Source organism: Copadichromis virginalis, linkage group LG18 (assembly GCF_057382275.1).
Source record: "Copadichromis virginalis isolate Kocher_CV1m ecotype Utaka linkage group LG18, C_Virginalis_male_GT1.1, whole genome shotgun sequence".
NCBI lineage: Eukaryota > Metazoa > Chordata > Actinopteri > Cichliformes > Cichlidae > Copadichromis > Copadichromis virginalis.
In genome coordinates, this window is record NC_140635.1 from 19,913,499 (window position 1) to 19,938,261 (window position 24,763).

Sequence of the window (24,763 nt, forward strand, 5' to 3'; positions counted from 1 at the left end):
ATCCACGTGAGGTCATGAGAGTCATATTTTTGAGTGGCCTTATGAGTAGATTGTAAAAGGGAGTGAGCAAAAAAATGAACTGTTTGGCCCGCGGAGGCTTGCCATGCAAAAATAAAATAAAAAAGCAACAATAATAACATAAAATAAAGGGGAGACATGTGTTTGCGAGCCATCTCACTGTTAAATAACAACCCTACCCTGGCCACGCTGATAAAAACTGCCTGGCTCTGCCACTGTTCTTACATATATCAACCCACGCTTCCTCTAACAGTGTTAAAACTGTCTTACCTTATGTCTGCTGTCACTCTCTCTGCCCCCCCTCTATGTTCATCATGCATTCTGTGTCATGTTTTGATGCATTTTAGCCCCCCTCTCCTCTAGTCTGGTGCCATTTCCATTCTTTGCATAAATGCAGTCTAACAGTATTAAGTATTCATGCGTGTTGGGGAAGGTGGTGCCTGTCCTTCAGGGTAAGTGTCAGGCCTGTGTGCGGCACAAGAAAAGCCCCGGGGAGAGGAGAACATTAGGATCCATCAGCCTGACAGACAAATCATTCTCTCATGTAAACATAAATATGAGGGTATGTTTCCACTGCCATCCCACTATCTGTTGCTAGGCTACCTTGCATTAAGCAGTGTAGCTGTCCCTGTTCATTTTGCTCCAGGGATTCCAGCAATACCATCATATAACCTGCTGAGTCTTAATGAGAAGGCCTGCTCATATGAGTGGATATGAACATGGCGAGATGTGAAATTTATTCAAAACGCAGGATTTCAGCTGTCTGTCAGCGCAGAGGCGGCGCGGAAATGTTTATGAAGCTGAAGTGTTTTGGAAAAAAAGAAGCTTTGAGGGAAATATTTCTCTGCCTTCTGCACAAACACACCTGACACAAGAAAAGGTCACAACGGATCAGTGCACGCTCACACGCATGCGCGCGCGCACCGACGCAGCACGCACGAGCACACACACAGCAAACAATATGTGACGCCGAGCTCCATAAAGGTCATTTGTTGTGGAGAAATCACTGATCCCCAAATGCATTAACAAAGTCAATTAACTATTCTCCCACAAAGAAGAAAGAAGCCCATCTCCAATAAAAATAGAGCGCGCAGCGTCGTCCGGGTACCCCCACAATTACAACAACTGCGTCCCCAGATAATTAGGTGCGCTGTAAATGGGGGGGGGGGGGGGGGGGGGGGGGTAGAGAAAGACAGTAGAAGGCAATGGTCACTGTGAAGAAAGAGCAAGGAGATGAGGGAGAGGAGCGCCAAACAGCTGGTTTGAATAGATTGTGTGTGGGATGAATTAAAAAGTTGAACCTTTCCCTGGTTGCATTCAGATGTCTGCCTCCTGGTGATTAATCATGGCCGTCAGGACCTGTAATCCTTTTCAATGGGAAACAAATGCAGCTACTGTCCTCTCTTTTGCAAAAGCGCCCAGGGCCCAGGGCCACAAGCCCGCCCGCCTGGTCACAATACCTGAACCACAAGAGGAGGCACCCAGGGGAGCACGGATGTGCGGACACACTGTAATCTGCTCCAAACATGATGGGATGAACAAAAACAGTGGATTTCAACAAAACTGTGGCATCCTTCACTGGTTGTCTACATCCTTTTTGTATCTCACAGTCAATAGTTGAGGCTTTTGGCGCAGCTTCAGGTCCGACTGGTTGAACATAACTGAAGCAGCTATTTTTTTTAAAGCATCTTTTTTAGCTGCAGGATCCTCTTTTTGAAACAGAAGAAGGGATGTAAAGGGGCTTGCGAATGGTGTCAGGGCATGTGACAGGATTTCAGATGACAGGGGAGTTTTTCTCTCTGACTGATATCGGTCCTCTCCGCTCGCAGCTGCTTTAGTCAGTGAACTTCATGTCACGCTCCTACATGGTGGTAAACAGCTGATCTAGTTTCGAAAAAGACAGTGAGAAAGTCAAGAGCCAGCAACATCGAGAGCCCCGGAGAAGAAAGTATGTCATCAGCATAAAAATAGAAGCCCGCTAACGAATTCCTAATCATATCCCCCGTGTCCTCGAGGGGCTATGCTAAAGAGGTTAAAACAACGAGCCGGTAGATGAGAATGTGTGGCGCATTTGCTCGAGAGATTATTTCCTGGCATTTCAAAGGTTTACACAGTTATTGATTGTTAAATACACCATTATCTCCACAGAATTGCACAGCGTGACTATTCTCTGTGCAGCCGTGTATCCTATCTGTAAATGTTAAAAAGTGCAATAATTGAGAGTGATTCCTCCCCGGTTTCTAACACCAGATAGGATTTGAGGGCTGCTCTGCGCCTCCTTCGCCAATCAATCAAGCAAAAAAAAAAAAAAAAAAAAGTAAAAAAGATAACTCGCAAGCAAAATGCACCGCTCAAAAGCGTCGCTCTCGACTTAAGCTCGGCTGAATCAAGTAATGCCTGTGCAGCGTTTTACGAGTGAATAAATCGAATGCCCCTCAAAAGAGAAGGCCCCATACTGATCCTAATGGTGTATGTGACCTCTGAGTAATCACCTGAAAAAAACTTAGCATTAAAAAAATCCATTGTAACCAACAAAAGGCAAATGTCAGTGTTCCCACTGTGTGAAAGAGTGCTTTTATATGTGTGAAAGGTTGTGAGGGTAGTAATTCAGTGTGGCTGCAGAAGGTGGTGCGTGTTGGCAGCGCGGCAGAGTGTGGAGAATGGGCCACGGCCAGCCGTTTCCAGAGCCTTTGTGTGTCTCTGTTTGACCAGGCGTCTCCTGGTCCACAGGAGCACAGCTTCAACACATCTAGCAAAAGAACAAAGAGGCCATTATCAGCTGTATCTCATCTCCACCCTGCCTCAACTCAATGACACCCGGGGACAAACAGCGGCAGGGCCCGGCCGCCCAGCTTTGCCGGGGCACTCAGTTTGAAGCGGACACTGAAGCGGACTGGGAGGTCCATTAAGCACAGAGGCGACGCCTTAGCTGTGGACAAACATCAACACAAAAGCATGCAGCGCTGGTTGCCAGGGAGATGCGAGAAAACAGAGTGCAGTGCAAGTGGTGACAAAGAGAAGGAGGGGTCAGGCGTGATGGGCCGCTGCCAGCTGAAAAGCCTCTGCAAAGTGAAACACAACACCCTTTTTTTTTTTACTTTGGGTTGCAAACATTGTGAAAGCTCCATTCACCGACACTCTGAGGAATCACTGTGCCAACAAGTCAGCTGCAGAATTATCTGCTATAATGAAGGGTGTTTGGTAATGAGAGTGGGATCTCTTGGTTTTCATGAGCAGGTAAATATTGTGCACATTTCAGTCTTTACACCATATCACAAAAATGCCAGTGAATCCTCAGATCAACATGGGACAATGCTCAGGAGGTTAAAACACATAATGCACTGCAGATCTGCTGTGAACCTGACAGACAAAGGGATTTAGACAGTTTAGCAGTTATTTGTAAAAACCAAACATATGTGCATATTTTGACTCTCAGTGTATCATTCAAACACCTGAACAACGCACTGGAAGATTTCTTTTTAAAAAAATGCCCATATTTTATATTTTCACATAAACCGAAAGGTTAGCTAGTAAGTTGAAAAGTATCCTCATGATTTCAACAAAAGGGCTTAAAATGTCTAAGCTTTTGGTCACATAGACCACTAGAATATAATGATACACTATATGTACATTGGGTACACAATGTTGGAACACACCTTTAAACCTCTGAACTCAGGTGCCACAGGTATATAAAATCATATACACTGGCCTGCAGTCTACCTTCACACACATTGGTAAAACATTGGGTCGCTCTGATGAGGACTGACAAGAACAGTGGGGCAGTAACTGGATGTCACTGTCACTTTGTGAAATTCCATGATCAGCTGTGAATGATATTATTGCAAAGCTTGGCAACTCAGCCACAAAGTGTCGGATTGTGTAAAGGTGCATGGTGCATGAGCATACCTAATGGTCTGCTGACTCAGTAACTGCAGAGCTGCAAAACTCCTCTGGTATTAACATCAGCACAAAAACTGTGTACTGGGAGCTTCGTATTATGAGTTTTCATGGCTGACCAGCTCCTGGAGGTGCAAAGCCTAGGTGACCGGATCCCCCGTACTCTGCTGAACTATTCAGACATTAAGCTAAGTATAAGCAGTGGAGGTCGGTGTGTAAACGTATTTAGCTGCGCCAAAATAACTACAGAAATCATTGTCATCCTTTCAGACACTAACAGGAACATAACTCACTACACGAACATGATGTTGTATTGAGCATGACTTAAAACTAGCGTCGTCAGGGAGGTGTTTAGTGAGGTCACAGAGGAAGAGATCTGAGGGTGGAATTTCTACAGAATTTTATACAGCGGATACATTTTTCACCATCACAAGAGTCGCCTCCTGTTGGTCGTTGGGCAAAATGCAGTTTGTGGCACTTTTGCGTTGGCTTTGCTTTTCAGACCTGGATGCAGCATCTATCCTTCAAGTTTCCAACTCCTCTGACTTTGTTAAACCACACATTCATTTCAGCGTAGACTGCTACAATGTTTCTATTTGTGTGCATAAACTGTGAAACTGCAAATGAGTGTGGTGAAGACAGTGTAGCTCAAACTTGTGCTATACAAAAAGTCTGTATGCATTAACTTACAAAGTTGTAATGAGGAGGTTGATTTGAGCACTACACATTCACGTTTTAACAAACGAAAGTACACACAATTAAAGTCTATCAATGGATAATTGATCATGACAATGTCTTTTTTCTAATTGCTGAATTTTAGGTCATTTGTACCTTGAGTGATTATATTTTCTCGCTGGTTTGTTACAAACATGCATGAAGAGTTGAGGTTTTGTGTTTAGAATATTCAAAACTGTGTAGGCCAAATTAATTAGGCTACGCTGAGAAGTCAAACATGCTTGAAGTTTATTTTCGTAAAAAATTTGCCTCATATTCTGCCGATGTTTCTTGCTTTCAGTTTTTATTCAGGGCAGACCGTACGTGGTGATTTATAGTGTATTTCTGCATCACAAGCTCTAGCTGCTCAAGCCTGCTTTCTGACTCTTTTTCACTTACAACCAGCGAATAAAACCTGTCGATACAATCATCCCCTCTAACCTCAGAATCTGACAGCATGTCTACTAAACACTTTTACTATAAGGCTCGGAGAAGGAGCTCATTTCTTTCTCTCTTTCTTTCTAACAGCGTCTTTTCCTCTCCTTTCCTCCTGTACTGCTTGTGTAAATAGCTCTTCCTTCTCTCCACCTGCCTGAGCTGCTGTGGCCTTGTCTGAATCCTCTGAATTCCCAGTCCACTGCAGCGTATCCGGCTGGAAACACCACAGATGCCAGCATTTGGTAAGTTTCATAGAAAAAAAAAAACAAGGAAAGTGATGGGATAAAGATGTCAGTTATGGCAAATAGAACTCTGTCACACTCCTGTAACATCTCTGTCACTGATTATCAGACCGGAGATTCAAACTCACACTCTCTCCCACACACAAAATGCCGGCCTCGTAAACAGAAGCGTATGATGAGCTCTAAAAAAAAGGGAAGGAACGCACAGCATTACAGGAGGAAGAGGAGAGGAAGTATAAGCAGCCAAAGCCCCACTCTCCAAAACTCAGAGTAAATAGTTGTAGCAAGACTGCTTAGCAGATTCATCCATAGACTGTATGGGTGCAGCTAGAGATAATTGCTAATTATTATACGTGTTGTGCATTTATAGTCTAACATACGGAAAAAAGAAAAGAAAAAAAATAATTTCACTCACACAACTAGAGCACAGAGGTCCTGAATTATTTGCTAGATAATTGTAATGAAAATGCTTCACATGCAGATCAAGAGTTCAGCTCAGTGATTGGAATTAGCTGAGCTGAATGCTAACATGGAGCTAACAGCTACAGCTTCTCATTTAGGCATTCATCTGTTAGTCAAAGTGACCACGCCCCTGGTAACGGTAACTAACCCATCACCAGGGGCCTAGAAACCAGTTGGCAACAATCTGGCAAACATCAATCATGAGAAAAAAAGTGTACTCTCTGAGTGGTTGCTGGCAGTTTTTGTGAAACTTATTGCTAAAGGCTGATTCACACAGGTGACCAGTGACAGGCCAGTGACGCCCTGGTTACTACTGGTTGCTAGAGAAAAAAGTGTATTCTACAACTGGTTGACGAATGGTCGCTGGAGGTTACTTGATGACACTAGGATGAATTTGGTTGAAAAGAGGTATACTGTGTTGCACCTCGAAAACATCCTTGTTATTGCTTTGGTAGCTAGCAGGTTACCATGGTCACCAGTAGTTTGAATGGAAAATGCAGACTTCTCTGCAAATGCTCGTCAACTAATCGGGCCAGTCACTTTCAAAGCAGTTGCAGCAATAAAGCACAAATTTCGGTATGAAAGAAACATTCTCATTCTGGTTTGCATCAAACTTTTTCAAGTTTTGCTACTACTCTGAGAGTAAATGACGGCTATTTGCAGACAGGCCAGTATCTTCTGTGCAAACTAGAGGCAACCCCACCCCACAGGGAGGTTTTTGGTGCAGCAACCTCTTTGCAAATGATTTCACATACTAGAGCCAGCAACCTCTCCCCAGCCGATCTGGAAATATGCTTTTTTTCCCCCAGCAACCAGAAGTTGCCAGTGGGTTTCTGACTGGTATGACTGAGGCCTTAAACAAGTGAATTACTTATGAATGGGGGGAAATAGTTAAAAAGCTTTCTTTTGCACTAGTTTTTAAACTTTTTTATTTCTGTTGTAAATTTGAGCATTTTGATGGAGACCCTGGCTCAAGTGGCTGTGAAGAATGGACGGATTTAGAAAGCTCTAATGCAGCAGAAGTACAGATATAATCTTTTTATTTTTATTCTTTTTAGTCAAAACGCCAGCCCTAATTCTGCTAATTCAGGCATGTTAGGCTAAGTAGCTGAAATCTGGAAAGTGTTTTAGTAACCCGACCCCAACACCGACTTCATATCTAATTTATTTCTCTATCCAGGTTCAAGCAAAGGGGGGACCTTAAGCGTTTGGATTGTTTTTCTTGAGGCCTTTGGGGTGCGAGATGAGGATCACAGGGTGAGGAGTCAAGGGGAGGACAAGGTGACTGATTGAGTCGAGGCGTTAGGTCACCATCAGGCAGCTGAATGAAACCCAACCAAGACCCTCCTCGCAACTAACTATGATCAAATACATCATGCGGCTTTTTCAACACACGTGTCCAGCTGGACGCGATATTGCTTCCACATGTGCATATGGACCCGGCTACGCAGCAACACACAGTAACAGGCTTATCAGCACACAGCTCACAGCGGAGCGCTGACAAAAGCAGCATTTTGGCGGAATAATGGATGCGTGAAATCAATCTGCGAGTTTCAAAAGGTCATCATGTGCAAAGGAAGCCCTATCATCTGCACAAAAAGAGCCTCAACAACGGGACATTAATTGAAAACGGATGAACACGAGTTGTTTTAAAATTCAAAACGTGTGTGCTTTATACATTAGCCGGATAATTAATGTGACGCGGCCGTCACAAGTCGCCACTGGGACGAGAATTAATGGACGGCAATCGCTCCATTTCAAAGAAAATGTATGGCGGAGTACATGATTTCTTCTCCGCAATCTTTAAACATTCATCCAGAAGTATTTTCAATGTAGAATTCAATTATGTAGAACACCTGAACAAACAATATCTCACACCCAATTATTCAGCGCCCTGGAAACCATCGGCAAACAAATTAGCAATGTTAATGTGAGAGAGAGACTTGATATTTTTGACTGCGTGCATGCACAAAAGCAGAAGCAGAGGACACCCCCACCACCACCCACCCACCCTGCGTGCTACCAATTCTGGGCTATTGTTGACTGATGAATTAAACAGGGTGGATTTCATTTGAGAGCAATAAAGGAAATTTCAGGTGTCAACCCTCCTGCTCGTCCTCACATTAGAGTGCTCTTTAGACTGCGATCAGTGTTTTCATTATTGCCAGAAGCTTCCAGGTCATAACAGCAGTGTTTTTGACTACAGACAGACATATTTCAGCTTCACTTTGAGCAGTCCTATCCTGGTTGACATTTCAGCTTCCAGACAGAACAATGAAAAGTTACCATGAGAAATCTTGGCAAGGCTATTGCCCTGTGTATTGATTGGGCAAAGGCCCAACATCCTCTCACTAAAAAGAGATTAAAATATCAGACTTGTCTAAGACATTTATAGAGTCTATGACCTCAGCCAATGCTAAAGTGGAGTACATACATCATAGTCCATCTCTGTGAGCTACACGGACTCTCGAGTAGCACTGACAGAAAGAAGAAAGAGGGTGAAAACTCAACTGCACCTTCACGGGCTAATGCAAGGAGCAGGGGGGTAGGTTTAGCTACAAATCGTGGGTGTAAATCAATCGTGTTGCTGTTTCATTAAAAATTCACACCACGTCGTTGCATGTAAATGTTAAACACTGTGAGCTGTTGTCTCAGATGCTTCTCTTACACCTTCCTCTTTGGTTAAAATGGATGAGAGAGATTCTGTGGGAAAGGCGGGGAGACAAAAGCTTGAAAGATGTGCGCATCCATTCACAGCTCCAGAAGACCTTCATTACAGAACAAGCAGGTCCTGTCAACGTCTTTTCATTACACGGCCCCATATATCCACCCCTGGTGTCCAAACAGTCCGCTCTGTCGCCTGTCAAGGAAAGGCACTCTCGGGGAAAGTCCTCCTATCTCCCTGATCCCCCTCGCCACGCCTGATTCCAGACTGCGAGGCGGGAGAGGCCAGGCAGAAAGGGAGGAATCGTGTTTGCCATCAACAGCTCAAGAGAGTAGCATGGCAGCAAGATTGATGACACCCTCCCCGAAAGTAACAAAAGAACTCCTGTGCACGAGGGCCCGCTTATGGGGCTTGATAGAGTTGTCATCCTCTTAATAAACAGCTCTGATATGTCAGCGGCAGTGGCAGCAGGGACTATACCAAGCTCACCCACCAAGCCACGAGGCAGGACCACCCACTGGCATCACAGCACTCTCACTCCAGATCTGGGGAGAGACAGTAGCGGTACCTCCAGATGGGAGGCCTCTGAGGGAATTAGCAGAGCAATTTGTTGAGAAGAATAAATAAATGACAAAACATTAATATCATTGTTGTGTCACAGAGACTGGAACGAGTGGTATTTGTTGATGATTTTAAGCTTCGTGCATAGGAAACAGCAACAGGTTTTTCTCTGTTTAGAGCAGGTACAAGTAAGAGGCCAACTGCTTCACTCCTGGCAAGAAGAAACTGGGCATTAGCTCGATGCAGCAACTTCCTGATGCTCTTGCGCTGCTAGGCACCTTGAAATGATCTGTAAGCAGTTGAAATCTACGTTAATCCCAGTTAATATATGTATGCAATGTTGAAATGTTCACGCTAAAGAACTACAGAGTATCAAAGAATTTATTTCGAATAGGGGATAACACAAAGTGCTTTACACTTTGTTGCTATCATTAGATTAGAAAATATCAACGGACAATGGAAATGTTTAGCTTAGCCTAGCTCAGAATAAAGAATGCTAGCTATTTGGTGCTGCTTGCTTTTACCCTGGGATTTCTAGGACTTAAGTACTAAACAATTAAGATTAACATATATGTGACTCAGCATGGGGAAAAAGCTGAAGAAAGAAAAAGGCAGAGAATCCCGGCTGTGCATAACACTGCTTGAAACCAATGGTTTCTGGGAACCTTTAGTTAAACCTTTAGTTTTCTTCTTCATTACTAAACAGCAGTAATTCAAAGATTACACAGAGTTTGACTTATTCAATATAAGAATTTATAGAAAATAAACCAATGTAGGTAAATGAAATCTTTTGTATATACTGTTCTGGAAATTTAAAAATCTACATGTGACAGAACGTACATTTTGAAATGTAAATTATGCCACATATTATACCAATTACATGTCTTTTGTAAATAGAAATATAAAGTAGCAGCTGGTTACAGATCAAAGAACCCACCAAACATCTTTTTGTTCCAAAAAAATTCTCTAACATTAGATTAAAGATGTAGTATATGTTACATGGTGAGCTTACACATAATGCCTTCATGTTTTTTTCTACAGTATTACACAAATAATAATACTTTTTGTTGCCACTGAAGGCAACATTTAACTTTGTGTTTTGTTCTTACAAGTAAAAATGATCAGCACAGCTAGCGAATCTAAAGTATCTCTTTACAGAAATATAGTTTTTCTAAAATAATTAATCAGATAAAACATTTAAACTTTTAGCCTTGATTCGGTACAAAGTTAGAAAACTGAATTTGACATGAAAGCCAAGTGCTGTGGACATCTTAGAAATAAAGCAAGTAACATTACAAGTCTCTGTCGCATATTTTATAAAATATTAAAAAAACAGAACAAAGCCGCAAACATGCCGTGTCATTTTGAGGAATGAAGATGACAAAATGGCATGAAAATGGAGCAAAAGAAATCATTTTATATAGTCTGCCATGAACAGTATTCACTTATTTTTCACCAGAAATGTTGTTGTCTCTGTCACGATTCAATCTGCAGCACACTCCCCACACGCTGTATAATACCTAGTTAAAGCCAGCAGGGTGTGAAATGGTATTTGGAAATAAATGAAACTGACTATGAAACAGTGGAGTTGGGAGATATTGCCGTGTCAAAATGACAGACAAGTGCTGGAATGGAGCAAAAAAGTTATTATCCCAAAGAACAGCAAGGGTGGATTAAATATAACCCATAATACCTCTCACATTTCTGCATTCATCCTCACCAGAGGGGAGAGAGCATGGACAAAGATCTGGCGGAGGCAAAAATCCCAACAGCAGCCGTGCTCCTGAGCAGTCAGAAGATCTCCGTGCTGCCGTGCCAATAACTGCGATTGCAAAGTGTTTGGTTATTGATGTTCCATATAAAGTGTTTTGAAGAAGCTTTAGAGAAACACAATCCCTCGAGGCTACTCCTGGCCTGATTTACAGCTGAACTGATGAGTCACAGAGGACACGCTGGGCATTGAAATAGTGACAAGTATGTTGTGAGCCTTATTAATTTTTAAAGTAGAGTGTTGTCCTGTGGTTAGCGGAGGACATGGTGATATATGGCGATAGAGGGAGCGCGAGGGTTGGGCCTAATTGTTAAAAGGTTGAGTGGGGTGAAGGTGCAAGGAGGGTGGAGGGGAGTTATTCATCAACCTCAGTGCTGAATGACGGAGCTGCAAACAAGAAGGTGAACACACCTTGTTTTACTCCATAAATCTTCTTGCATTTAATATCAGTATAGAAACTCTATTAGCTATAATGAACCTAATGTAACTTCAGTCTTCGGTGTCCTTCGGTTATATTGCAACAGGCCAGTCTGAATTTCATCATGTGAGATCTGACATACAGTCCATCAAATGAATTGTGAAGGTTAAGCACACAGAGCTGCACTGTCTAAAAAGATATTGCAAGTGCTTTGGTTTGTATGTTTTCTTGTTAAATACATTTAGCATCAAGTGCAATCTTAGTTACTGACTGATTTAAATAAGCAGCTCTGGACTCAAGAGTTGCTAAAGGACGTTTTAGACTGGTAGCTACTGCCCTCTGCTGGAATATCGGGTGAATTTTGTGAACAAGGATTAATTCTTTCTATGCACATTTCATTCACTGCCATTTGTTCGTTAAATATAAAGGAGAATTTAAATACTTTGAAGGTAAAGTCTTGGTTTAGAAAAGACTGTCGTATGAGAGGTGTGCATTGGTGGGCCGGTCTTATTGTACTGCTACTAATCCAGTTAAGGTAAATGAGGTAAAACTTTTTGGTTAAACTTTTAACCATCAACCTTTTTAAGGATTACTTTTTATAATTTGAAATCTATTCTGATGCTGGCGGGAACTGAGTAATTTTTTGCACTTGAACGGACCAACCAAAGGGCGGTGCGTTCAAGTGCATTACTATTATTCAGGAAACTGTTACTGAGAACAAAAAAGTGGATGTACACCATGAAATATCTTATATACACAACACACAAAAAAAGATTAAAAACATTACTAGTACCAACATTATGAAATGCCAGTTACACTTACTGGGCACTTCATTAGGTACACCCCCTCCCCCTTCCCCTTTGAATTCAAAGCTGCTTAACTCTTCATGACTCAGATTCAGTAAGGTGCTGGAAAGCTCAGAATTTGAGGTCCATAATTATATTTTAGCATCATACACCCATGATGTGAATCTCCCATCTCATCATATCCCAAAAGTGCTCCATTGGAGGTCAAAAAATGAACGTTAACAACAATATTTAGGTAGGCTCTGATGTTTAAACAAAGCTAAGGGGCCCGGTGTGTGTGAAAAAAATATTCCCAGCACCATTATACACCAACTGCAGCCTGAACCGTAACCATATGAATCATAATTGACATGGATGGTTCTTAGCTGACAGTAATGGCACCCAGTCTGGCCTTCTGCTCCTGCTGCTCAAGATTCAACATGTTTTGGATACTATGGTTGTAACGAGAGGTTATTTGGGTTACAGTTGCATTCCTATCAGCCCAAAGCGGTCTGGCCATTCTACTATGAGAACAACAAGACTTTGGATATTTTCTTTGTAAACTCTAGAGATGGCTGCGTGGGAAAATCCCAGTACATTAGCAGTTTCTGAAATTCTCAGTCGAGCCTGCCTGTCAACAACAAACACACCATGTTAAAAGTCACTAATAAGTCACTAATATCACCCTTCTTCCACATTCACTTAACCACGTCTCTATCCATAAATGTATTAATTTGCTGCCATGTGATTGGACGATTAGATATTTCTGTTAACACACAGTTGAACAGGTGTAGCCAATTAAGTGACTGAAAGTATTTATTGCAAAGAATTAATTTTTATTATGTGAAATTTGGTATTTAGGCACTTTTATGAAACGGGTTAAACAGACACTTTCAAATAATAGAATACATCATATTTTTTTCCCTTAAAACAAATTAGAAGAGAGACTTCTGTGCCCCCCCCCCCCTCCCAATAAATAAATAAAACTCTAAAAAACAAATGATCTCACCACTAAAAACAAAATCTTTGGAACAAGAAATAATACCACTAAGCATATAGCGCTCTATTTAAATCCACACTGTGCTCTGAGGATCATAGGGGGATTTGGGGAGAACTTCTATCTGTGTTCTGTTTTCTAAAAATTGCATTAGCTGCCTAATTTTGTTATTCAATTTATAATTTATACCATATGCCATATTTGATTTTCTATAGATCTGCTTACTGTTATGACGCAGAGACAGTTAAAGTTTTAGCCCCACCTCCTTCCCCAAAACAGACAAAAAGAGAAAAATGGTCACCAATATTACATCTATTAACTAAAAAAACGGCTCTTTTCTATTAAATTATTATCTACTGATTATTTATTCTGAGGTTTCTATTTACTAAAAGAAGCCAATTTATGGTTTTTGTTGTCTGTTTTTTGGGGTTGCCTGTTGCAGAATGATTTTCCTCCTTTGGGAGGTAATAAAGTAATATTTTCTTGTGTTGTATTGCATCACATCCTATAAGTTAGTACGAGAAAACCAGTTGGGAAAATGAGGAAAAGAACTGTGTCATAGGGATAGTACTACTACTACGTTCTTCTTCTCTCCTCTTATCTAAACATCCTCACTCCCTCACCGTTTTAGTGCAGCTGGCTTGTTTTTTCAATATTTATTTTAAAAAGTCATATACACCACCAAATACATTCTCCAAGGGATTAAGGAAGCTCTTAGATCACACACTGAGTCTTGATGAATGAAATATTAAAGCTGGATATTGTTTACTGATATACATCGTGTAATATGTTGAAAACAACATGATGTAACAGCAGCCACTGGAGTCTAAAATCATCAACCCTTTGAGGGCTGGATTCAAAACTCAAAGTAAAGTTTTTAGATCACAGGATGATCCAACATGCATTATAATGTGGCCCCCATGTACCTGTAATGCACTCCTGACATGTCCGGGTGGGCATGCTCCCGGGAGATCTCCTCACAGACGTGGTTCAAGGCAGAGATGATCTGCTGGATAGTCTGTGGTTCTGCTGATACTAAAATACTACCCAAAGGTTCTCAGAGTTGGAGTCAGGTCTGGGGGACCTGAGGGCCAGTCAGCGACATCAGTACCTCCATCATCCAGGAACTCTCTGCACAGGATACTGTTGGCTAAAGCATGGAGTTCTGTGCGACCTTCCAAAGATATGCCACCCTGGACCATCGCTGACCCTCTGCTGAATCACTCATGTGGGACTCATGCTCCAGACTCCTTTTAATCACATGAACCTGCTCTCATCTGTGAGGAAAACAGGGTGAAGGTGGTGGACCTGCTAATTATGGTGTTGTCTGGTGACCGCCAAATGAGCTGCATTTTGCTGTACTGCGACCAGAGATTCCTCTAAATGATGTTATACTCTCCTGCCACCCTCAGGGCACTGGATGTTATTATGTAATGCACTGGCATTGCTCCTCCTGTCCACATATCGTTCCTGCTGCTGGTCCGATGCCCTTCTCCTGATGCCTGGGCTATCTCCTGCTACCTCCTCTGCACTCCTGAGGTGTGCTTGAAGTCTGCAGACCTTGTGTCTGCACATATGAATGTGCCATGCTGGAGGAGCTGGTTTACCTGTACCACTAGTAACAAGGGCAGTAGCAAAAAGGAGAACTAGAGAAAAATCCATCAGCAGGGATGAAGAGGAGAGATGATGGATTCACTGGGTTATCCTTCCTAACCGGACAGACTAATATGCCTCAGTCTCAATTGTGTTATCCTGTAATGATTAACTGTTTCTTCACTTTTTGAGCAGTCTACAGTTAATTGATCCCCTAAAAAGGCTTTAGTGACAGTAAAGGTCCATTTTTAATCAATCTTTTCTCGTCAAGTAAAACTGAATTTATTCTACATGGGGAATAATGTGTCTCTGTTCATGAGGGTTATCCTCTTTAAATATTAGAGCTGAGTTCACAGAAAACTCACAACAGACTGGTGGAGCAGCTTGCATTGTGCCTCTGGGCAAATGTGACAACGATGAATCTGTGAAAACTCAAAGTGTTCTGTCTGTTTGGGTGCTGAGATCTGCTGAACATGGGCTGCAAGCTTTACAGCACTGTTGGGGTACTTATGACCTAGTTTCCAAAATGAGCTGATACTATTAAGAAAAATTCGATTCAGAACTGAGGACTCACGCTGTGACTTTGTATTTCAAACACACTGTGCCAATGTTTTGCAGAAGTCTTTTAACCAAAATTATAACTGAGACTTAAAATACAGAATGAAGCTTTTTTCCTTTGACACAGTAAACTTGACCAAAAATATTATATTCCTGAGCTTTCGCGTCCATCTCACAGTATTCACAGGTGTTTCTGCTATGACTTTGTTTATCATTGCAGACGGGATTGTGTAAAATATTCTCATCAGTCTAATGTTAATGATTTTCAACTTGTGCATCAGGTGTATTCAGAAAAATCACAAAGATGCTTCAGAAACTTTAGAGACTCCAAAGGGAAACCGAAGTTTTCCAGCAACCCTCTGGTCGAGCAAAGGTAAGGAGAACTTACCTTGCAGGTCTCAGGAGGGTCAGAGTAAGTCAGGCTTCAGGAAGCCTCCATCAGTCTCACTCATCATCTTCACTCCTCTGAAGCTCCAGCAGGTGGTGGTGTACACCAACTAAATGGAGCAGAACAAGAGGATCTGCTTATGATGAAGATTTTAAATTGTAGTTATGTAAGAAAACTGTTGTTCTTGTTTAAGGAGCTAGACGCTTTTGAACCAGAACAAAAGTCTGAAGGGTGTAGGAAAGGGTAAAGAAGTCTGGTGGTTAATGTGGTCAATTCAACACTTTGGATAAGGGACACAACGTTCCCAAGAGGTTAGCAGGATTTCTGGTGTCAGAAATAGCTGCAGGGCATTTCCTCCTCTCAGTCCACAGTCCCAGGTGGTGCAGGTTGGCATTCAGCCCCAGGTTCTCAAGAAGTTCTCATAAGAACTTTCATCATCTGCCAGGACAAAGTCTGGTCTGAGCACAAGAGGCAGAAGGGATGGACAATGATGGACAACAGATGACAAAACATCAATTTCCTGATAACAATGTTGTGCTCTTTGGCTGTACACAGTATCCTCGTGCTCACCCACATTAACCACAACAGCTGACCTTTTCATGCAGCGCCACCTTTACATAAAAGTTCAAAGTGAGCTTAAAGAAGGGTCTCTCAAGGATTTAGTTCTAAGGTTAGATCTTTGTGTGTTTTTTCCCCTTAAGGGAGAATGGTTATTTTTTTGATTGTTGGCCACTCTTTTGCTATCACAGGATTGGCATCTTATTAGAGCGTTGAATGATACATTATTCACCTCAAAAAAAATAATTAAAGATGAAATTATTCGCTGTTTAAATAGTGGCCAAGAGAAAATAAAGTATTTTGATAAAGAAAGGTCTTCAGCTTCTTTGAATGTGATGATTTGCTGATATAACCATTTACTGATATGATATATTATTAGATATTTGGACATGATGCAAATGTCCCAACTTTTCCATTATTTTCACTATCAAAATGACTTAAAATGTCAAAAATTAACTAGATTTCTCACCACTGATCATGTAGACCACCGCAGAAATCACCAAATGTGCAAAAATCTTTTGTGAAAAGTGCTTTTAAGTAGAATTTACACGTCAAACAGCTGGTTTTTAGCAGCTCCCCTCCTGAGCCAAAACATGCATTCAGTTAGAAAGGCACGCCAAGGCCAGTCGTTCATCTTCTAATTCAAAAGAATGTAAAGGTAAACAGGTTACCTGTTTGGTAGTTTCTGCATAATATTGCTGACAAAGGCACTGCAAATTCAGATGGGTGAGAAATTAAAATGAAACACCGGCTGTTAACACCTACAGTGAGGTGGCTTTGTTATGCTGCAGGAAGCAGTTAGGGTGCATGCATTGGTTCAGTCCTTATCGTCCCCCTTGGAGGGAAAGGTCACTTCAAATCAATACAAGGTTGCTCTGAGAGATCACCTTTATCTTGTGATGAAACATTTCTATCCTGTTGGGAGCAGTCTCCGTCTGGACAATACCTCCTTTTCAAAGGAGACGAGGGGCCACTGAATGGTGTGATGACTATGAAAATGTATGCAACTACAGCCTCAGGACATGGCTGCCAGGAGGTCAGAGAGTATTTGCAGTAACTGTGGCATTAAGATCTTTTAAAATAATCTGCCCAGAGGGTCTTTTAATATACAGCTTCTATCTGATGCTTTGCCAGCTGTGGCTGTTTTATCCAACTGTAGAATGAAAACTAAACTAATAAAAACAACTGGTAAAGAGGCGCATGATATACATCTGCACATGAGTGTATCATAAAGAAACTTGAAAATCCAGTTGAAAACCTCACTGCACCATCAGATGTCTGGTTGCGGGATTACATAACCTCCCACTAAAACCAGTTCGTTCATGGCACTGATTTCCACCACTCGGTGGCGTCTTGGACCGGAGACGCACCTGGCGGTGTGAGCGGAGCTGAATTGCACATTTTGCCCGGCACTGCAGCGTGTTTTCAAAGAGTTTGCCAGCCTCCATGTCAGGCTCCTTCTTTCTTTTTGTCTCGCTTCAGCTTCAGATTAAGCGCGAAGATGAGGATGCCCTCACGAGGGGGAGACTCACGCATAGTAACACGCGGCTCAGCTCCGGGTAGAGGGCGTTGCGGCTCTTCTTTCAGCCCTCCCCCTCCGACCAATCAAAGGCCAGACCCCGCTCTTATAAATTCTCCTGGATCCGGGATCTCAGTACCGGAGAATGAGAGAGCCACTAGTGAGACATCATTCAACAACACATTGGACCTGCCAGTCCTTTAGTTTTTATTTCAATTTTCTCGTTTCTCGAGGTAATTCGTCTTTATTTTTCCTACCTTTGTATTAGTTTACCTCCCGGTCAGGCAGCTCTTTGTGTGAGACTTCCCATTGTTCCAGACTTTGTGCAGTAACTTCTTTCTTAACCCGAGCTTCTGCCTTTCTTTGATTGCTTTGTATGGATGCTTCAGTTTATTTTTCCTAGGTGTGTTGATTTAGGTGTAGGTCAGAAGGTAATGTGTATGAAACAGGAAGCAAATGATGTAACATTGCCTCACCTGTTTTCGGCGATCAGCTACTGCGTGGATGGATGAGGTGTGTTTAGCGGAAGCCGTTTGTTTCCTTGTGTTTTCCACGGAGTGAGGTGGCATCTGCGGCGTTAAATGTAATCTTATCAGTAAACACGGATGGTGTAAAGTCGCCTTTTCTTTTGTGGCCAAAGCAGAAAAAATAGGAAAACGCTGGAAATGTGCCTTTTTTAAAGGTCTGTTTTTTTTTCAACCCCCCCCTTTTCTGGAAGAAAAAACAAAACGATGGGGCTGCTTTTGTGTGTGTGGGGGGTTTTTTTGCGCCCCGAACCCGGTTATGCAACATGTGATCCAGAGCGCAGCGCAGTCTTGTACCTGCTCTCATCTCCCCCTCTTCATCCTCAGGTGTATTATAGTAGCAAATAAGATGGCTACGTCCGCCAGCGCCAGTTTGAGTAAAGCTGTCAAGCAGCAGTACATGGAGCTCCCTCAGGGGGACAAAGTCCAGGCCATGTACATCTGGATCGACGGAACCGGAGAGGGGCTCCGATGCAAAACCAGGACGCTTGATTCTGAGCCCAAAAGCATCGAAGGTAAGCAGCATCTTCCTGACGCAGTCGCAGAAAGCCAGAGATGTTCTGCAGGCTATCACACTGCTCTGCTCCTCTTGTAGATCTTCCTGAATGGAACTTTGACGGATCCAGTACCTACCAGTCCGAAGGCTCCAACAGCGACATGTATCTGATCCCCGCAGCCATGTTCCGCGATCCATTCCGCAAAGACCCCAACAAGCTGGTGCTGTGTGAAGTCCTGAAGTACAACCGTAAACCTACAGGTAAACGGAGCTCCTCTGTTTTTGTTTGTTTTTTCATTTAAAAAAAAAATTGGGTGATGGATGGTGATGTGCGTGTAAGATCATCATAAATGTGACCACTTCAACGAGATAATGGCTATAAAATTATTTGAAAATCTGATAGCTGAATATTAAAACTGATAAGCTAACGCCAGACGGCCGGTGATTTTATTGGTCTAAAGGTGTAAAGTGGGCGGGGCATACCTTTAAAGGAGAACTCCGAGGAAGAGGGGAAAGGAGCCCAGCAAACTGTTTGTCAGCGTTGCTAAGCAACTATTTTGATAAAGTTGTGACATGACATAAACTTAGATATGCTTTGACCCAATGGTTCTTGGTATGAAGCTAGTTCTAATCAATTTAATGATTATTGCAGTCATGGTTGAAATATGCCACCCACTCATTACGTCTCATGAGCCAAAATTTGAGGTGTGTACATACCAGAGATACAGCATTGGTGATTATGGCAAATGAATGGGAATAAATGTGGAATTAAAACATAACTGAAGAATTGTTCTGTAGATTTACACTCATTTTATTTGAGATGAGAGAAGCTCACAATTACAGATCAGAGACCCTAAAAATATGCACTGTCGGTGGCCAAAGTGTTTTAGAACATTGTGTAATTTGCCATGTTGGTCTCTGCAGAAACCAACCTTCGGCTCACCTGTAAGAAAGTGATGGATATGGTGGCGGATCAGCATCCTTGGTTTGGCATGGAACAGGAGTACACCATCCTTGGAACGGACGGGCATCCATTTGGCTGGCCATCTAATGGTTTCCCCGGACCACAGGGTGAGAAACTTTTTTTTTTTTTTCCCCCCTCAATGAATTAATGTGCACGGATACATGGATCCTTGCCTGGATGATGTAACACTTTCAATGTTTGCAGGGCCATACTACTGTGGTGTTGGAGCTGACAAAGCTTATGGCAGGGACATAGTCGAGGCCCATTACAGAGCTTGTTTGTACGCTGGAGTCCAGATTTGTGGCACAAATGCTGAAGTGATGCCTGCTCAGGTAATTAAAGAAGCCAAACATGAATTTGGATTTGAAACCTGGTTTTTCTGGTTCTTAAGAGACAGTTAAAAGTATCACTTGTAATGCTGAGCTGTCTCTCCATGTGCAGTGGGAGTTCCAGGTCGGACCTTGCGAAGGCATTGACATGGGCGATCATTTGTGGGTAGCGCGCTTCATCCTGCACCGTGTCTGTGAGGATTTTGGCGTTGTCACCTCATTTGATCCCAAGCCAATCCCTGGAAACTGGAACGGTGCTGGCTGCCATACGAACTTCAGCACGAAAGAGATGAGGGAAGACGGTGGATTGAAGTGCGTGGCAAAAGCTTCATGGACTTAAGTTCACGTCTAGTTTAATTTATTTCTTTAAAAAGTTATTTTTGCATTTCTGATGTGACACTTGTCATTCCTGCTTTCAGAGCTATTGAGGATTCCATTGAGAGGCTCGCAAAGAGGCACAGCTACCACATTCGTGCCTACGACCCCAAAGGGGGGCTCGACAACGCCCGCCGTCTCACTGGCCGCCACGAAACATCAAACATCCACGAATTCTCTGCAGGTGTGGCCAACCGTGGTGCCAGCATTCGCATTCCTCGTAATGTTGGTCAGGAGAAGAAGGGCTACTTCGAAGACCGTCGCCCATCAGCCAACTGTGACCCGTACAGTGTGACCGAGGCCCTGATCCGCACCTGTCTGCTGAACGAGGAAGGAGATGAACCTGCGGATTACTAAATCCACAACTGACTCCGACTGTTTCTCCCCCCCCCTAATTTCTTTTAAACTAGTACTGTATTTTTTTTCCTCCCTTTCTCCCTCTGAGATGATTTTTAACCCACATTTTTAATGGCTTAAAGTTGACTGGTCAACTGAAAACATGACAAGGTGTTAGATCCTTGGTAGTTGTGAGCTGGTCATGGCAGGGTATGCCTTTCCCCTCATCTTTAGCAGGGATTGGCTTTTGTAACACTGTTTTGTAACCCATGTCATATCATTCCCTGTTTTGTCAGTGACTAAAACGAACTAAAGCACATGGACACTGCAGAGTAGCGCTGCTAAGACTGGACAGCATTTGTAATTGAATAAATCTGACTAGTTAGTGTACTGTTAATATGTTGAACTGCCTTTCAACTATCCAGTCTTCATTGTTACTAATTCTGTCATTTTATCAAGTGTCTACTTTTAAATGGCAACATTTGTCTTCAGAGTTTTGACACACTGGGTCATCTTTGTATCGTACACTTTGTAGAGGTCTGTACCCAGATGTAAGTTGTGCAAATGTGGTGGATCTGTCCATAATGCCGTTTGTAGATTTCCTCAAGGAGTTTTATCCTTTTGTTAACTGCGATATTATAATGCGCCTGATTTGGTAAAACATTACATTTACTGAACATGGTGATTTTTATTGAAACATTTAAAACTTTTATTTTTATCACAACACTGCTGTGTGACTCTTTGACTTCCCACACTTTCAACCGACTTGCTTCCTTGTAGAAGCTCAGACAGGTAGTGGTGTACTATAGCTGGTTAACCTCATCTGTTATTGCCTACCTTAGACTTTAAGGGTTGGGGGGGAACTAACATTTTAGGACTTCCGGTTTAACAGGTACATATCAAGACCAAGGTGTAATGATCCAAATAATATGGGTGCCAGTCGTTGTTTACAGCCCAACTATTAACCCAGAAAATTGTATAAAAAGCTATGAGCTTGCCAAGTTCCAAAGTGTTAGGAGTATAAATGGAGACCGGAGGACTCAAGTGCCAAAAAATATATTGCTTTTTGCCTACAGGTTCTATATGCAGATGCAAACATTGTTTATACAGCTTAAGTTTGCATTGCAGACCCAGTGGCAGCTTCTATCTTCTCATCTAACTTTTAAGAATAGTGTGCTTGCCAAAATATTGAATAATCAAAGTTGTCCAGCTATGGACAGCAAAGCATCAAGTTTTCATTGATAAACTTAGTTTAGACTGGAGCATTCATAAAGCTATCATGACAGTGTGAAAATCATGATTGATCCAAAGGTTTCTAGCTGCAGGAGGAGCTCGGGCTGCTCTTCACACATTTGTGCAAGCTGTTAAAACAGCTGGCACTGCTGTGCTGTTACTGTGAGTGTTAAAAGGAAATACACCAAGAGGAAACACTAGTAATGTTTCAGTCTGGCTGATGCCTTGGCAGGAGCTCAACAGCAGCTTTGTTTGGGCTCGTTTTTAGGATGGAATGAGAAGTAACTGAAAACTGGTGCACTCATGAGACAGCTATTAACTCCTTCAGTGAAACAGCCAGAGGCCAGTCTTCCCAGAAGTGCTGTGTCATTTAACAGTCAGACAGCACCGCAGATTGTTGTGGCTTGGATGTACTTTGTCTGCACACTGTTATTAACTTAAGAAACAAACTAGAAAAACAAGTCTTTCCTTTGAGTTTAGAGGATGGCAGGTTTGGGGTAAATTTCCACTAGTTGCAAATTTCTAGGTGCTGCCAGTTGATGCAAAGTAGTAAATTCAGCATATTTCTGGTGTTTACATATATTGTTTACCCTTAAGCGTTGCGATCTGTAGAGAACACGTATAAATTCAGCTGTGTTCAAATCCAACATGATGTCAGGAAAGAGTTGGGAATCTGCACTATACAGAGAAAATAACAGGATGGAAAATAAATCCTTTTTTTTTTTTTGCGCTAATATAATGAGACAAAAGAGTGACCCAATTTCCTAAAAAAGCACACAACATGGTCATTTGACGTGACAGAACATTTACTTCTGCTGTCCTCTCCTTTCTTGGGGGTAGGGAGAGGTAGGGCTTTGAGACCTTTCCCCTACATCCCAGCTGCCCTTACAACACAATGCTAGTCAGATCCCTGATTGGCTTTGCATGGCGCAGGTTAGCCAATCATAATGCCGAAAGCAGGTTTACTCATATTTCAGAAGACGGTGAATGGCTTGAAGCCAAGACATGTACTTTGTTTTTGTCTTTTCTGGGAAAACACGAAACCTCTCCACCCTTTTAAACGTTGTTTTGTAGAAGACTTTTCTGAGTTCACTGAGTTCGTAACAGAAAACCAATAAGGAAAACATGTGCAGGATGTAAAGTTTGAAGGGAAAAACAAGTATAAACTGTGCTTTAAAACTTTAGAAGATAAAACCTTCCAATCACTAAGTTGCTAATTGGGCATTGAACTGTATCTTTTATTGTGAGTTTATTTAGAGACTGTTGTGCACTACAGCTAAAAGTGTGTGTGTCTGTGTGTGGGGGGAGGGGGGGGAGTCATGAATTTATTCTTGCCATTTAAGCAAAAGGAGAACCAAAACACCAAAACATAGAGCATTCAGTTTACAGTTTTAATAGACAAGCAAAAGAAGGCAGACATGAACAAACATCCAGTAAAACACAAAGAAGGGTGCAAAAATGAAAAACACTGCATATCAATATAAAATAACCCACAAGCAAGACAGTCAATAAAATTATGACAAAAGCTTCGCTATATAAAAGCTTGCCTATAAAAAATGGGATCTCAGACTTAAAAGGCAATCACTGATTCAGCAAACCTTATCTCCTCAGGCAGCTTGTTCCAAAGCTGAGGGACTTGTTGACAGAAGCAAACAAACATTCCCTGACTGGCACACACACTGCAACAGTCCAGTTCTCCCAGTAAAACTTCATGCTTTCCCAGAACCACACAGTGACACCATGTTCTCCTACCCAGACTTAAATCCCATTTAATTAAAGCACGTCATTTAGCACCAGTCCCTCCCTTAGCTGTGTTCCCATTTGCATATGTGACAAAAAAGAAAACTTGATCAGTACGCTGTGTTCAGTTCCTTTCCTCTTACTCGACACGTGCATGTTGCCATGTCGTAAGAGGATGCTGGGAGTTCAGTGCACCGCTACAATCTGTGAAAGCCACCTAATGGCATTCAGTCACCATCTAAATGAGTAAATCCCTTCTACTTCCTGGCTTTGAAGCTCAATTAGGGGTGTTTCCATTTGCATGCAGAATCCAAACCTCCTTCTGCCTGGGAAGCTCAAACGATGGGGAGACACTGGACAAAGGATGGAGCGGGATGCTGCCCTGTTGCTATGGCAACCACCGGAATGTACAGGCTGGATCGTGGCGGTTCTTGTGTGGAGTGCCAGAAAACCCCCCACACATCCATGTTATGTAAGTAGGGGGGAAAAAACATCAAATGGGGTCTCATAAATGGAGCTGCGCAATAGCCCCCTGGCCAAACACAGCTTTATGATGCTGGTCAGCTAGCAAGCACTCACAGTATGGCATCAATAAATGCAAATAACTCTTATTCCATATTCACAGTGACACTTTCTGAGATCTAATGTAACAACGCACGGGGATCTGCAGGAAAATCGGTCATTGTTAGAGGTTACTGCTCTGTTGTCAGTGCATGCACAGTACAATCCTACTCATTTCTGTTGTGGTGTTGTGTAACAAATCGCACTGGTTCAAACCAGTGCTGGCGCTTCTTGTAGTCAGTGCGAAATGGATGGAGAGCTCCCTGTATCATAAAGTCATGGCTCTAGAAGGACGAGAGAGTGATGAAATTTGCAAAACAGCTTCAAAAGAAACCAATGCAGCTTTTTGTTTTATGCAAAATGCATCTTAAGAAAGCTGCAAGAGAGGAGATGTCAGTGGAGGACACATGTGTCTCCTGGCTCATTTCTTGGCGGGAAGCATGAATAATCCTATTTTAGAGAGAAATATACAGAACAAGAAAAATTCTTTTGAGTGTGAGAAATCATCAGAATTTATATCTTTGCAGGGAATAACTCCATCTTTTCTTTCTCTTTCTCCCACACATTCACTAAATATTCACTCTAACATACATTTACAAGCTGTGCTTACAAGCGCTATCA

The 24,763-nt window shown here is 42.3% G+C and overlaps 2 protein-coding genes across 3 annotated transcripts in view; one reads left to right on the top strand and one right to left on the bottom strand.

Moving 5' to 3' along the window:
- Positions 1 to 19,131, bottom strand: part of pbx1a (pre-B-cell leukemia homeobox 1a) — a 91,622-nt gene extending 72,491 nt beyond the window's left edge. For both annotated transcript variants that reach the window (XM_085439621.1, XM_085439622.1), the window contains exons 1-2: positions 19,088 to 19,131; positions 15,508 to 15,616 (exon numbers count right to left, since the gene is read on the bottom strand). The gene's annotated coding sequence lies outside the window, so the exon portion shown is untranslated. The remainder of the gene's footprint in view (positions 1 to 15,507; positions 15,617 to 19,087) is intronic.
- Positions 17,708 to 21,332, top strand: glula (glutamate-ammonia ligase (glutamine synthase) a). Its single transcript, XM_085439623.1, has 7 exons — positions 17,708 to 17,817; positions 18,436 to 18,623; positions 18,704 to 18,865; positions 19,529 to 19,675; positions 19,773 to 19,900; positions 20,010 to 20,209; positions 20,317 to 21,332. The coding sequence occupies exons 2-7, from the start codon at positions 18,458 to 18,460 to the stop codon at positions 20,627 to 20,629; spliced, it is 1,116 nt and encodes a 371-aa protein (XP_085295749.1). The 5' UTR covers positions 17,708 to 17,817; positions 18,436 to 18,457; the 3' UTR covers positions 20,630 to 21,332.
- Positions 21,333 to 24,763: the final 3,431 nt, after the last annotated feature.